Raw genomic sequence first — 14,234 nt, forward strand, 5'->3', positions numbered from 1 at the left:
GTTTGCGGGGTAAACCTCGGACTATCCCCTTCCAGGCTACAAGTGCTTGCCGAGTATCCGCAATAGTAGCTGTCTTATATATGGTTTTCCTCTTTATCACTGAGTAATACACATAAAGCCTTGCAATTAAATCTGACCCTAATCCCTGATTTGAGGTATGCATCATGACTTTACTTCTCCGGATTAAGCCACGGCGCATCGTGAAGAGAAAGTGCGGCCATTCGCTGTTTTGGATCGATAACCAGCATAGAGCGTATCATTGAAATGAAATTGGCTTTTTCGGGACCATCAATACTCTCAATCCATCACTCCAGTACCGCTGGTGATCTCTGGGTCCAATCACGGAAGTTGAACTCCTCGTCGAAAAACTGTTGAACAATTTGTGGCTCTCCAGATTGCAACAATTCGGGAGGAACGGGGCCAAACAGGGCTTCGATTTCCTCAAGGTGATGCTTAGTAAGGTAAACACCACCTGTAACATCCGCCCTACCACTGAACATGCGTAAGGCCTCCAGGAGCTCGGGTAGAAGGGCGCCTAGGTTCCAAATATCTACCTTGGTTCACCCAGGGTGCCCCGAGTATAACCTCGGGCGCGCGGAGTAATGTAGGCTGAATGAAGTCTGTCAGATGCTTCTCGACCCAACTCGCCGATCCCCAGTCACCTAGTACAACATCCGCTTGAACCAGCTCAGAAGCATCATCGAAGTTGTACTCTCCAAGATCGGCAGCTGGGTTTGACAAGGAATCTTCCCAAATACCTATCGATCATAGCTGGATTTCGGATTTTCACCATAATGTTACTTTGTTTGATGTTTGGGCAGGTGAGTCAACAGAAATGTTCTGTTAGATCACATAGCATATTGACTTACCTGTATGGATTACACCACAACCATGTGCATAGTCCAGGGCAGATAGTAATTGTTTCGTTACTTTCTTCATGATGTGGTTAGGTATCCGGGCACCCTCAAAGAAAAGGGGGAAGGTCTTCATGTCTTCTGCCATTGGCTCCATAACGAGGCAGACATGTTGAGAACCCGACCGGCTAATGTAAATGGAGTCATCAAGAAGGATGGTAATGTGCTGATAGCCTGGATGATTAGGATCCGCCTCGCGTAGGTGCTTCAGTATCTCTAACTCAAAGAGATCATGTTCTCCGTCATAGCGATCTTCCCTCAATAGTTTTATTGCCTTGTAAGACAGTTCCCTATGAGAAACGTAAGTTTCTACGTGTTTTGCACGGCGTAGGAAAAGCGTACTTCTGGTCCCGCGCTAGATAGACAGCTGAGTAGCGCCCAGCACCCAGTTTCTGTACTACTCGATATCGTTCGTGTAAGACTTCTCCAATATCAAGAATTATATTGGTGTCGGCACTGAAAGAACCGCTCATAGTAGCCATAACACTATAATTGACAGGTGTTGTTCGAGGACGGCAGAGAACCTGACCTCAGAGTTTGGGTGGAAAGAGAATCAGTCGTATTTGATGCTTGGTCACACAGGTCACATGCGCGCAGTCTTAAAGTCTTTCATTGCCTGGATCAAACAAGGCTAAATTCCTATATTACTCAGTAGCTGCTAACTAAATGTTTGCAAAGTGCGAAGTCAAACAAATTGGCCGGCTACATATCTTGACGACCAAGCAATGATTAACGAGTTGTCAATAAGTACCTAGCTGTGACAAAACCTTCCTACTGTTGACCAAAGAACCCCAATGAGATCCCTTCGTGATCTATCGCCACGTCCAAAGGAAATATTGCCTAGATATTGTCTGGTTGCTAAAATTGTACTCGAGCATAAAGCGTACTGAAGCTCTTGATTCAAAACACCAAATTTGACACACACACGCTCTTTCAGTTTCGCTCCCCTTTCACTACAAGTCGTGGCTCTATCTGAGCACAAAGAAAGTAGGCGAACCATCAATCAGACGCAAGCAGGTTTACGAATCGTTATGTGGTAACTGTACTACATGGTATCCATGGTTTCCTCGCTCTTCGTCGTCGCTACAGTCCGATTGCCACTGATGATAGGCTGCTATCTTAAGTGCAATCCTCTGATAGATAATGGAGCTTAATTAGTAAAGCCGGTGCTGCCAAATGCCCCGTGAGATCTTGTTTGTCACTCCAAGAAATATCTCTACGGATACATGCAAACATCCATCGACATTTTTGGTATGTGATCCACGACCATCAATATTCCTTTAAAAATTGGCGGACTGCGATCAATAGCAATCAAAAAGGATATTTCGATTTATGAGGACCGTGACCGGTAATAAGGCCTACTTGATCCGTCCGGGGCCGACACAAACACCCACATTAGGTTTGAGGTCCTCGTTCAAAACATCTCGGAAAAGTGCCAAAGCAGCCGGAAAAGCCCATCGAATGAATCGGATTCTTAACCAAGTTTATGCTACTGCTTCACGAAGCCAAATCGCAGGTAGCAAATTATCCAGTACCTCCTGAGCTGACGCGTTCTGCTCACTGCTATTGGCTCCCGTTATAGCTTTGGGTCGATCAATCAAGCTTAGCAATAACTACATCACCTTGTTCATTGAGTATGATATCTTAGAATGTTCACGCCCTTGTTATGTTCAGGCAAGACCATTTGTGTGGATAAGCCCACAGCAAGTAAAAATAGAGCAATTGGTGGAGGAGTGTTTACGGCTCTGCGGGGTTTTTACCGATGCCAGAAATGAGCGGGTCGGGAAAAGAATCGAGACACTGATTTTTCTCGCGGGGATAGCTTTTGACCTACCTCGCCCCATCTTGCCGAGCATCGCAATAGGCTAACCAGCTAAGCTTTATGTGCCGGCGGGGTAAGTTACAGGCAAGTTGTGGGACCCGCTCCGCCAAATACTGGCAACACCAGTGAAAGGAAAAAAAACATTGTATATGATAACTCAATAAACTGTTTGTTTCATAATCCTTTTTTCCAAGTAGCATTAGGTTATTACTGACTTTGCTTAAATCGGATCGTTATGTAACGGAGATCTGTCCTCTATTATACAATATTGGCCTTGCGCTATACCCTAACCTGAATACAGTTAGTATCGGTAGATATGGGATTTTAGCATCATCCCCTTCCCTTGACTCATCGAAGTCTCTGTGACTCATGGCCACAATATAACCAGCACGTTTCAGTAGCCAGGTATCATTTTCTATTTGAATGCCGGTGGAATTGACTTGGACGACAAATACAAGTCATTAAAATCTTAATTCCGTCACTTAACCGGACCAACATCTACAGAATGACGACAAAGTGGCAAGTTACCCGTCTCCTGCACGGGGTCCGAGCCATCGTCGGCGGCCAAGGTCCTCCTGTGGTGCTCATTCCCGGCTGGCCACAGACAGCAGAAGCGTGGAGTGACATGTTTGAGCCACTTTCCAAAAACTACCGGTTCTTTGCACTCGACCCCCCAGGCTTGGGTGATTCTCTTCCTCCCGCCAATGGCTATGATACCGCGAACGTGAGCAAGATCATGGCCGAAGCCATTCACGACGCTTTGAAAGAACAACCGTATCATCTAATTGGCCACGATGTGGGCGGATGGATCGCGTATCCCTGGGCCGCTCAGTTCCAATCGAGAATCAAATCGCTCAGTATCCTAGATGCATCAGTGCCGGGCTTCTTGCCCCAGTTTCAGTTCCCATTGTCTCAGCAGACCAACTTACGTCTTTGGCAATTCTCCTTCAACGCGCTTCCCGAGTTACCTGAAATCCTGACGAGCGGTCGTGAGAGGGAGCTCTTGACCTGGTTTTTCAATTTGAAGACCGTTCATCCCGATGGTATGCACAAAGATCATTTTGAACGCTATATTCAAGCCTATTCGAGACCAGGAGCCATGAGTCGAGGATTCGAGTACTATCGGTCCTTTGAGACGAGCTCGAAGCAGAATCTGGAGTTCGCAAAGACACCACTTGATATTCCTGTCTTAGCTCTGGGTGGAGAGAGCTCGGTTGGCGCGGGTATGATCGATTTGGTTCAGAAGTTCGCGGCCAATGTTTCCGGAGGCGCTATTCACGATTGTGGCCACTTCCTCCCCGAAGAGCAACCATCTGCTGTTGCGCAAAGACTGCTGGAATTTTTGGACGCAAACCAAAAGGAGTGAGATTCTTCCGTGTACCCATTCATGTAAAGTGATTAGTTTCCCATTTTAAAAGGGGGTGAAGAGCCCTCTTTCTCCCTTCCAGTATAAACACAATGTTCTTAAAAGTTGGCAAAGGGGATAACGATGCTAGAATCAAGATAGAAGAGTGATAAAGGTTGTAACATCTGCTATACAGCACAATATAATTGAAGTATGCTTCTTTTCTCATCGTGCATTCTGGTAGTTTGCCAGTGATCTCAGTTCTGACGTCGAATGTATAATGAAAGAATTAGCATACATTACCATGGCTCAGGCTTGTTGTAGAAGCAAACCATTTTCCCCTGGCCCTCAGACCCTTCAGTCCGGAAAATCATCGGATATGCACTGGATATGGCAGGTTGTTTGCTCCCGCTGCCAAGTGCGTCAACCCCGCCTGAGATATCCGAAGAGAACCCCATCCTCGAACCCGGTTGGTTGTTCACCACCCCACGGGGTAGCTTGGTGCAGAAATAGTCCAAGCTCGAGAATCCTCCAGCATTTAAGGACAAGCTTGAATACCCACAACCGTTCTCTTCGCTTCCATTGCTCTCGTCCGGCAAACATACTCGCCCCTGCACATCTCAGTTTACTACTCTCAAGTGCTCTCATTCCATCTACCAATTGCCTTCTATGGATAATGTCAAGAATTCAGGGGCCGAACACATCGAATTCCCCGAAATGGGGGACACATTAAAGGGCTCGGGCACTGTTGCTGTGCCAACATCGTTGCAAGATCTGACGCCAGAAGAGATACAACGACGGGAGGCAAAGCTAGTTAGGAAGATTGATATCAGGCTGCTCATCATGATGGTGATCATGTACATCTTGAACTATTTGGATCGCAACAACATTGCAGCAGCGAAATTGGCTGGTTTGCAAGCGGACCTAAACCTTAGAGGTGACCAATACCAGGTATGATAGTCAACAAGCTATGAAGGATGAATAGATACAAGGCATGCGAGCAATTAACACGCCACAGGTGTGTGTTAGTATCCTGTTCGTCGGTTATCTTCTTATGCAGGGTCAGTACTACTGTTCTGTTCCCTTTGTTGCCAGGCCAGCTAATTGGCGCAGTTCCTTCGAACCTGATCCTCAACAAGCTCGGAAAGCCTTCAATCTATCTACCTGGCTGTATGGTAGCGTGGGGTGTCATTTCGTGTTGCACTGCGGCCACCCACAACTTTGCTGGCTTGTTGGTCGTTCGGTTTCTACTCGGATTCGTCGAGGCTGCATACTTTGTAAGAGTCCACCTACTTGCTTTTGGATATTCGCTAACGTTTTAGCCCGGATGTCTATATCTTCTATCAGCCTGGTATACCAGGAAAGAGTTGGGGAAACGGACCGCGTTGCTATACGCAGGTTCATTGATCTCGGGTGCATTCTCCGGTCTGATCGCCGCCGGTATCACGAGCGGCTTGAACGGCGCACGAGGCATCGCTGCATGGAGGTGGCTTTTCATTATTGAGGGATCTCTAACGGTATGTACCATTTCTCTCATTCTTGAAACCGATTGTAACTGACCATCCTAGATCTTTGCGGCTTTGATCGCATTTTTCATTGTTCCCGATCTACCCCGGACCACTTCGTGGCTAACAGATGACGAGAAAGTCCTTGCGGCATGGAGACTAGAAAAGGACATTGGCGAAGATGACTGGGTGGATAATGAACATCAGAGCATGACCAAGGGTGCAAAGCTCGCCGTCACGTAAGTATTTTAATCTTCCATTTGCTTTGGTCACCAAGCTCATCATCGCACAACAGGGACATAAAGACTTGGCTAATGCTAGGCGTCATCTACGGATGCACGTCTGCCGGATGCGTAACAACCTTCTTTCCCAGGTAATAGCTATATCCTGTTCCTCCGGCAGTCTACAGATACTTACCGTTATCATCTAGCGTGATGGCCGGACTTGGCCGTAACAACATTGATACCTTGCTTCTGACAACACCTCCATATCTTATCGCTACCCTTGTTGTGTTGGTGCATGCCTGGCATGCAGACCGAACAGGCGAGCGATACCTTCATATAGCACTCCCGCCTGTCGTTGCTATTGTGGCATTCATATTATCAATGGCAGGCAACAACTTCGCCGCTCGATATGTGTAAGTCTCAAACAATAGGTCCTCCCGATCGAGATGACTAACACAAGATGGTCTAGGGCAATGTGCATAATGCTCGGTGGCATTTACGCAGGTTACGTAGTGTCGTTGGGATATATTTCAAACAGTAAGCATCTATGGTGCAGGCTCAGAGACTAGTTACATTTGCTGACGATCGCAGTCCTCCCGCGCCCAGCCACAAAGCGGGCCGCTGCCTTGGCCTTAATCAATTGTCTCAGTAATGTCTGCCAGATCTATATGCCATATCTTTACCCTGGTACGTTCAAAGCCTCCATTATCTCCAGTCACAAATAACCTGCTAAACTTTGTTGGAATTCATAGACTCCGCCTCTCCTCGTTACATCGCCGCCTTCAGTGTCAATATCGCTTTGCTTGCAATGACCATCGTAATCGCCACCATCCTTCGCATTTATTTGGGTAGATTGAATAAACAGCTCGATGAATTAGAAGGTGTTGATCTCGCGCGGGCTCGTGAGAATGAAGAACACGGCTTGCCTGGCCGGGCAGTGGCAGAGGGATTCCGGTTCTTGCTCTAGTGGTTGGAAAGCTTTACGCCATTTATCCAGACTTATGACCGATTCTCCCTGTTTCGCACTATAGTTTGTCTGTCGTATCACGTGGCTTGAAAATGGCCACAGATGGCTCACTGCGTACTCGAACAATAACATCTTTTGGTACAGACTGTCAATTCCTGAACTATAAGCACAATGAAACAATCCTTCGAGTTGGAGGTAGCCCTGTTATTTTCATCGACCATAACGGATAGTTAAAGCTTCTACAGCCCTTAAGAGCGTCATGTCACTCCATGAAATCATCATAATTGGCCATTTTCATGATGTTTTTTCCACTCCAGATTTTGAAGAATGCGTAAGATGTTAAACTATGATCTATTTAGCTGCTTAGTCGGCTCGTTTATTTCTCCTGTAATATACTTGTGCGCTAGTCCTACTGCGCTAAGGGGTTATCCAGCACTATGGACTCTTGCATTGCTTCAAGTAGGCTTTACGAGGCAGTGGTGGTACTTGACAGAAGGTGTCATGCTTCAGACTATGAGCTGCTTAGGTAGTAGCATGACTGTAACGCTCACGATAAGACTATGCAATTTGGGATGAATCGAGTGTTCGGGCTTTTGTCAAATTCATCTGTCCTGGAAGGGTGTCTAGAGACGCATGTAGAAATTGTTACAAATATTCACCGCATTTTCGCTTATGAACGTGCTTCATTAATCACATCGCAGGCATTACTAACCGGTGAAAGTACCAGCGTACCACCACCACTACTAATTATAGATATCCAAAGTCTCCAAAGCAGAAGAGTTGCCACATATCCTGCCAAAATCCCCAAACCTCTTCTCTTTCCCGCTAATAAAATCGGCAAATTTTTCCGCGCTACAGCTCTCCCCAGGCCCGTCCCGACACCCGATCAGCGGCTTAACAGCCTCATTGACCAACACCCGGAAGTACACACCCTCGTCAAATCCATTCTGAGTACCACTGCACTCCATTCGCTCGATTCCAATATTTCCCAAGAATGGCAAGATGTTACTGCTCTTCCAGGCCCGATCATAATTCACCTCATTCGTCGGCATAGTAGCGTTCACATTATCCGCGCCCGAATAAGCACTGTTGTTGAACAAGCCCAGCGCTGTGACAATGGTTGGCGGTACCTCGCGGTGTGTGAAGGAGACGTAGATGTCTTGCTCGGTTGTCTCTGCGGAGAGGAGGTTGTAGCTGGCGTTGACCCAGGGGAAGCCGATCACCGGCGACACTGGACGGCCGTAGCCCGTGTTGTGGAAGTACATGATGTCGTTGGCGTATTCGAAGGAGAGCCATTCGTTGTTGGTGAAGAGCGAGGAGGAGCAGAATGGTGAGGAGCCTCGGATTACGGTCTCATAGCCGCAGAGCTCAAACATGGCGGTTACATCGGAGGAAGTGAAGTTGAATTTAGGGGCGAGGGCGTTAAGTCGCTTGATTATGGGGCCTGTGTAGTTTTCAATGAATTCCTAGGATATTGTTAGTCAAATTTGCCGGGTGAGGTAAGGGGTGATGCGACGATAGGCGTACATCTTCATATGTGCTGCCATAGCTGGAGCTGTATGCTGGGCAGGATTTGTAAGGGGTCAAGGAGTCGGCGCCGGACGTGTCACTCTGTGCGACGCTGACAAGGTCTACGTGCGTTTTATTGTTGGTGTAGCCAGTTATGAAGCCCTGTGCAGATTTGGTCGCCCGCTCAGCTGTTGCGGCCCAAACTTTGTCGGTGTGCAAGTCAGGGTATCGCTGGCGGAATTTAACGCCCAGAGTTGTTGCCTCTTGGAGTCCGACGCGAGTCAGCTTTTCGAGGTGGTCCTCGGTGATCGGCGCGGTCCAATTGGCGAGGAAGGCGAGCGAGTCGGTGTTTGTCCAGCTTTGTGTTGTGTTGCGCAGCTTCTCGACGAACGGCTCGATGTAGGTCTCGTAGTCGAAGTCGTTGGCGTAGATGGCAGCATGACGGACAAGATAAGTTGCGCGTGTGACGTTGCAGCCAGCGGGGGGAGCTGGATTAATCTGGGGATCATAAGAGCTGAAGTAAGGAGCGATACCGGCAAGATGGTGGAGAGGATCGAACTGGTAGGATGAGGTGGTAATGGATAAAGTGGCAACGACGAGACTCGTAATAAACCTCATGATGAAAGACCGAGATGAAGCCCCCGGGCTGCAACTGTCAATTGGGCTCGGATAAAAGTGGCAGGTGCTGGATTGCTACGACCATCGTGATTAGGAGGGAAGCCACGGTAAGATATATCCGCCTGCTGCGAGATCATCCAGATCCTGTATGTGCATGATTACATCACTAGCTTCTAGGCCGGGTGCTTGGCTTTATGCAAGCCAAACACCATATGATGCAGATTGTTGTGGCTCAGGGACAGTGGACCTGACTGTCCTGGTAGAATGGGGGCTGCTTAAATCCTGGTAAGTACGTCATTAAAGCCATCGACCGGGCGGTTTAGGGCCATTTGTTGGCGTGAGTGGAGTGCGGCTGGATGTGGATACTCCAGGGACCAGGCACAGCAGCCTTAAGGGCATGTTACCCAGATAAACACATACACAATATACACTCAAATGCAAGGTAAATGGGCTTGGACAGCACGATATTACGGGGAGTGCGGCGTTCTCTGCATAATCAAGCAGTTATTCCGTCCTAAATCCAGCTAGATTCCGTCATGTGTGAGGTTAACTCACCATCTGGCCCCAAGATTGCGCGGATCGACGGCGCTGACTGCCTATCCTAAACAGTCAAGGATTGCCACTCTCAGCTGTGCTGTTGGGCCCGAAGGAATGCCGTCATCGGAGTGTTTTTTCAGGCACAACCAAACACATTCAATATGAGTCGACACCGAGCCTGTACAAGATCAAAGCCATAACCACCACAATTTTATTAGCCCTTTCGGTGTAATTCTTGGCCAAATCATCAGTTTAGAGGGCACCTGGATGTGTTGAGCCTTTCGGGATGTCGACTAAAAAAAGAATCAAATGTTGTCTTCGCATAGCGGAGGATTCTCTAACCGTAGGGATAGCCTTGTGGATTTGGTAGATGTGGTTCATCACAGCTGGTGTGGTCAATTGTTTTGTCGAATTCCAAGGCAGTTACAATTCGCTTTGCAATCTAAAGGCACTTATATACCATCAACAAATTCACTTTTCACAAGCACCTGGTTGTGTAGTGTAGGGGTTATCACTCCGGATTTTGAATCTTACCAGATTTCCGGCAACCCCGGTTCGATCCCGGGCACGACCTTTCTTTTTTCTCCCACCCCTTTTCACTTCAAACTTTTTGCTCACCTCAGTTTTATTTCTCTCCAATTCTTTTTTCTCCATTGTGACTTAGACATATATAGTATAACTAGTAGGTGCTACAATGAGTATGATAGTAATGATAACCCTACGTGATCGAGTCCTCCATCTTTAATTCTCAGAAATATATATCCACATGATGACATACTACCTACAACAAGTAGTAGTAGTACTACGTCAAATGCTCGATCGTTGGTATCGCAAAACAACTTGGAAACCTCGTACCACTACAATGGGGTTCACCGAAACTATGTTCCAAAGCTAGAACACTAGCAGTATCTTATAGTACTGCCTCATCAGCTCATACCTCGCACTCTTTCTCTTGCTATCCGACCGGTGTCGGTACCTGAGTGCATAGCTGACAAATATGCATAACTGCATAATGAATAGGTTAAGTTGATATCCCGATAACGGCAATCCCCCTCATGTCTCCTCCCCTCATCGCTCACCATCGACAACTCTCCAACCTCGAACAATGAACCCCTTCAAATCTCCTCTCATAACTCCAGCCGAATACTATGACAATGCGGCAGTATGCAATGCCACCGAGCCTAGGCGAATTGTCCCCTTAGCGGCCTACCGTCCCACGCTCCACTCGTCCTTCGAATCCTTCCACCTTCCAGGCTCAAAGTACTCCGTCTCCGCGCTCCCTATATACCCCACCACCACATACTAATAGATATTTATTGGCAATTAGGTTCTTCAACCTCGACCAAATTCGTGACACCACCTCTCCCTACCCTTCCATGCTTCCCTCACCTTCCCTCTTCGCCGCTGCAATGACTGCCCTCGGTATTCGCAAGGATGATATTCTAGTGATTTACGATGCAGACGAGATAGGCACGTACCATGCCCCGCGTCTGGCGTTTATGTGTGAGATCTTTGGGCATAAGGATGTGCATGTCTTGAATAACTTCAGGCGGTATGTGCAGATGCGGCTGCCCGTAGATTCCGGGTCTGCGGGAATAGAGGTCCCAGTGATTGGGACGAGAGGAGAGCAGGGCGATGAGTATGTTGTGGAAGAGAGGGATTCTGATACCGGAAGGGTAATAGCGTTTGAGGAGGTAAAGGACGTTGTTCTTGGGAGAAACCAGGAGAAGGTGAGAATTGTCGATGCGAGGATACCTGGTCGGTTTCAAGGTGTGCAGCCCGAAATGGATCCAAGTTTGAGGTCTGGGCACATCCCTGGAGCAGTCAATGTGCCATTGGCGAGCCTGTTGGAGGACGAGACCGGCGTGATACTAGCTCCTAAAGAACTGAGGGATGTTTTGACGGATGCTGGCGCGTTGGCGGAAGAAGGTGAGGGAGTGCCGTACATCCTGACGTGCAATTCGGGGGTTACGGCTGCATCATTAGATCTAGCTTTGAGGTTGGTTGGGGCGAAGGGACCCAGAAGGGTGTATGATGGTAGCTGGATGGAGTGGACGAGGAGGGTAGGTGACGAGTTGATCGAGGTTTCGTAGTGACGGCTGTTCGGTGGATAGGGTGGAGGATGTAAATGATAGAACTACTTGTATATATGGGACGGCTGTGTTGTACATGGAAGAGCTGGGCTCAAATACACCATTCTAGACTAAAAGCGCAGGAATCGAGTTTACGGAAGTGGTAAGGTCACAGGGTATATTGCTGTCTGAGTCGTATATTCTCATAGCTCGTGTATTGCATCGTATCGTCAAACATAAAAAACATTATTTTACAGTCATCCGTATACAGACCGGTACTTTTCCTCCGCTTCTCATTCTCCCCCTGTCTTCATCCTTCCTCGTCTTAATCATCTGTGCTCAGTTTCTCGAAATCTCGTATCAAGCTCTCGAGGCCTTTCCCCTGGAAACTTCTGTCGTGGTCCAGCGCAAGTGTCTGAGTGGGATGGTGTTGCACCACGTAGTTGGCGGCCAGCGCGTTTACCTCGTTCTGATTCCACACCTTCTCGTTGAATTCCTTCAATATCGACACTGCTTCGATGGGAATTAAGGCCTCGTCCTTGCTTTGGAGTACTAGCTGGATGGTCCGCAGGAACGGTCGACAGACCCTCCAAACCAGGCCCATATGCCAGAGACCAGAGACACAGCTGACCAACACTTCGCGCCACTTTGACGACTCCAGGTGCGAGGCTGCGTGTACACCTGCCACCATAAAGTAGTGAACCATCATTACTGGGACAGACTTCCAGCCATGGCACACCCGATAGAGCAATATTAATGTCGCAATCGAGTCCATAGCTTCGCTTAGTACTCTCTGTGGATCGAACTTAGTGGATCGTATCAACTCCTCTGTCAGTCCGGTGCTATTACGGGTCACGAAGATCCCGCAGAGGTTGACTGTTGTGATGTGGTAATACATGCTTCTTTTGTTAGCATGGAGCCGTGAGTGCATTCGGACCACTCACTGAAAACACAGATTGTGGGGAGTCCTATTCCGCTGTACCCCTAGGACAGCAGGAAGATTCCTCTCGAGGCTCACAAGTCTCTGATACAGTACAGCACCATGCTGCCATCCAGAGAGATCTACTTGTCTACTGAGCTGCCGCTGCAAATCCGCCACATCATTAATAATGACAAATAGGTCCCGCCTGCTCCATAGGCCCGTGTGGAAGAAGGGCTTGTAAACAGGATAGGTAAATGGGTATGGGGACCACTGCTGATTGACATCTGCCGCCGTTGCCTCTTCTTCAGATAAGAAAAGCTCAGACGGCCCAGGCCATACTGACGGTATCCTTGCCAATTGCAAAGACAGACTATTGAATCAGTGACTGCTTTGCATATTGTTCTTTAGTGACTTACGTTTGCACCTCATAGACCGCACTAGCTATGAGTTTATGAGCTCGCCTAATGCGAGCTGTCTCTGCTGGATTGGTTTGGACTGTCTCAGGCGACGAGGTATGCAAGCCCAGCCGCAACCCCATTTGTGCGCCATACCGGATATACTGAACACCGATCTTGTCTTTTCCAGAAGCACAGAAGAATAACCCTAACAGAAGGGCAGATTGCATGGTGGGAATAGAGATATTCATCTTATCGCACTGCCACAGGCATTCCACCTCCCGCAGAAGTCGTCTGGCGGTAGACATCTCCATGCGCCGGTCCCATGGCTTTTCAAAATCGTATGAAAGGTGCTAGTCCGTCAGCTCGGTTATAAAGAGGATGGGATACGTACACACGCATAGAAAAGTATAGTATGGACTAAGAGCGACGAGCAGAAGTGTGTCCCTCCACGCTGGAAATCACTCAGGAATGACACTGGATCAACAATATGCCATGTTGGGTTATCCCAAACGAAGAACAAAGAAAAGAGATGCGAAGTGGCCGCGTTATCTGCAATTGCCGTCCAGCGCTCTGCAGAATTCACGCTGTACGGGGGTATTCGGTTCACCAGCTCCGGTTTCCCCGATAGCCGTGTCAGCCACGACCTCTGCATTCTCTCCAGGGTCATACCCGGGGATTGTGATGTCATCTGCCGACTCAGAAGACTGGCTGCCTCGTGCACCGAGGAACTCCTGCGGATCGTGTCCACCACAGCCGGAAGAATTGTGGGGTCACAATCGTGGACATTTTGATACACATAATGCAGCTCACGAAGTTGGGTTTGCAGAAGCTCCATCGTGCGGTCCAGGCTCCCAGACAGCGTTTGCTGGGTAGCTAGCCCTTCTGTTTGCGGCAAAGCCACAACCTACATGACTGGATTAGTAGCTAGTCGTCAGTGACAGGGATCAGTGGTATAATAATGAAGCTCACATATGGACCCTCTCCACTGGTGGAAACTGCAGCGCCAGACGGGCGAAGCGACATAAGTTGCAGCATCCGCTCGTGCCGCTTAATCGCTGCCCGTAACATGTCAAGTTCTCTTTTCTCCTGGGTCCGCTTTTGCTCTGAGTACCTGCATTCGATCCCGAACTTCTCGCACTGGGTACATGTCGGTTTCCCCCCATTGCATTTGGCCTTGCGCTGCCGACAAAGATCACAAGCACGAGAAGTACGTATCTGAGGGCTAGCCACGATCCTCGATCGATCCCGGGGAATCAGAACCTTCCCGGCGGTTCGCCCGGCAATCGCGGCCTCTGGTGGGCCAAGACTGGTGGGCTGGCTGGGCGAAGGGCCCTTCCGCGCAGACATGGCCTCTGGTGGATAGAAGCTTGAATGAAGCGGGCTCTAGCAATTCGTCATGGT

The 14,234-nt window shown here is 48.5% G+C and overlaps 6 protein-coding genes and 1 non-coding gene across 7 annotated transcripts; 4 read left to right on the forward strand and 3 right to left on the reverse strand.

Moving 5' to 3' along the window:
- Positions 1 to 170: 170 nt before the first annotated feature.
- On the reverse strand, positions 171 to 1,387 carry BO88DRAFT_426014 (kinase-like protein; the record flags this gene model as incomplete). Its single annotated transcript, XM_025708872.1, has 5 exons — positions 171 to 296; positions 318 to 554; positions 586 to 758; positions 870 to 1,204; positions 1,257 to 1,387. 5 exons carry the CDS (start codon positions 1,385 to 1,387, stop codon positions 171 to 173), a joined length of 1,002 nt encoding a protein of 333 aa, XP_025562278.1.
- Positions 1,388 to 3,127: 1,740 nt separating this feature from the next.
- On the forward strand, positions 3,128 to 4,176 carry BO88DRAFT_405375 (alpha/beta fold hydrolase). Its single transcript, XM_025706864.1, has one exon. It carries the CDS (start codon positions 3,242 to 3,244, stop codon positions 4,100 to 4,102), a length of 861 nt encoding a protein of 286 aa, XP_025562279.1. The 5' UTR covers positions 3,128 to 3,241; the 3' UTR covers positions 4,103 to 4,176.
- A 574-nt stretch (positions 4,177 to 4,750) lies between these two features.
- Positions 4,751 to 6,891, forward strand: BO88DRAFT_366688 (MFS transporter; the record flags this gene model as incomplete). Its single annotated transcript, XM_025704048.1, has 10 exons — positions 4,751 to 5,032; positions 5,100 to 5,142; positions 5,195 to 5,358; positions 5,404 to 5,598; positions 5,650 to 5,825; positions 5,882 to 5,959; positions 6,017 to 6,223; positions 6,280 to 6,347; positions 6,402 to 6,497; positions 6,563 to 6,891. 10 exons carry the CDS (start codon positions 4,751 to 4,753, stop codon positions 6,775 to 6,777), a joined length of 1,524 nt encoding a protein of 507 aa, XP_025562280.1. The 3' UTR covers positions 6,778 to 6,891.
- Positions 6,892 to 7,519: 628 nt separating this feature from the next.
- On the reverse strand, positions 7,520 to 8,904 carry BO88DRAFT_366692 (putative histidine acid phosphatase; the record flags this gene model as incomplete). Its single annotated transcript, XM_025704049.1, has 2 exons — positions 7,520 to 8,243; positions 8,305 to 8,904. 2 exons carry the CDS (start codon positions 8,902 to 8,904, stop codon positions 7,521 to 7,523), a joined length of 1,323 nt encoding a protein of 440 aa, XP_025562281.1.
- A 1,027-nt stretch (positions 8,905 to 9,931) lies between these two features.
- On the forward strand, positions 9,932 to 10,015 carry BO88DRAFT_t153. Its single transcript has one exon. It is a non-coding gene; the product is annotated as a tRNA-Gln (tRNA).
- Positions 10,016 to 10,513: 498 nt separating this feature from the next.
- Positions 10,514 to 11,710, forward strand: BO88DRAFT_366695 (sulfurtransferase). The gene is made up of 2 exons (XM_025704050.1): positions 10,514 to 10,701; positions 10,769 to 11,710. Exons 1-2 carry the CDS (start codon positions 10,547 to 10,549, stop codon positions 11,532 to 11,534), a joined length of 921 nt encoding a protein of 306 aa, XP_025562282.1. The 5' UTR covers positions 10,514 to 10,546; the 3' UTR covers positions 11,535 to 11,710.
- Positions 11,711 to 11,838: 128 nt separating this feature from the next.
- BO88DRAFT_389604 (C6 transcription factor) lies at positions 11,839 to 14,180 on the reverse strand (the record flags this gene model as incomplete). The annotated part of the gene is made up of 4 exons (XM_025704921.1): positions 11,839 to 12,355; positions 12,852 to 13,183; positions 13,225 to 13,737; positions 13,803 to 14,180. 4 exons carry the CDS (start codon positions 14,178 to 14,180, stop codon positions 11,839 to 11,841), a joined length of 1,740 nt encoding a protein of 579 aa, XP_025562283.1.
- Between the last annotated feature and the right edge of the window lie 54 nt (positions 14,181 to 14,234).

Source organism: Aspergillus vadensis (genome assembly GCF_003184925.1).
Source record: "Aspergillus vadensis CBS 113365 unplaced genomic scaffold BO88scaffold_13, whole genome shotgun sequence".
NCBI lineage: Eukaryota > Fungi > Ascomycota > Eurotiomycetes > Eurotiales > Aspergillaceae > Aspergillus > Aspergillus vadensis.

Coding starts and splice junctions, on each gene's coding strand:
- BO88DRAFT_405375 (XM_025706864.1), top strand. CDS start 3,242: ATGACGACAAAGTGGCAAGTTACCCGTCTCCTGCACGGGGTCCGAGCC.
- BO88DRAFT_366695 (XM_025704050.1), top strand. CDS start 10,547: ATGAACCCCTTCAAATCTCCTCTCATAACTCCAGCCGAATACTATGAC. Junction 10,702..10,768: donor TTCCACCTTCCAGGCTCAAA/GTACTCCGTCTC, acceptor ATTGGCAATTAG/GTTCTTCAACCTCGACCAAA.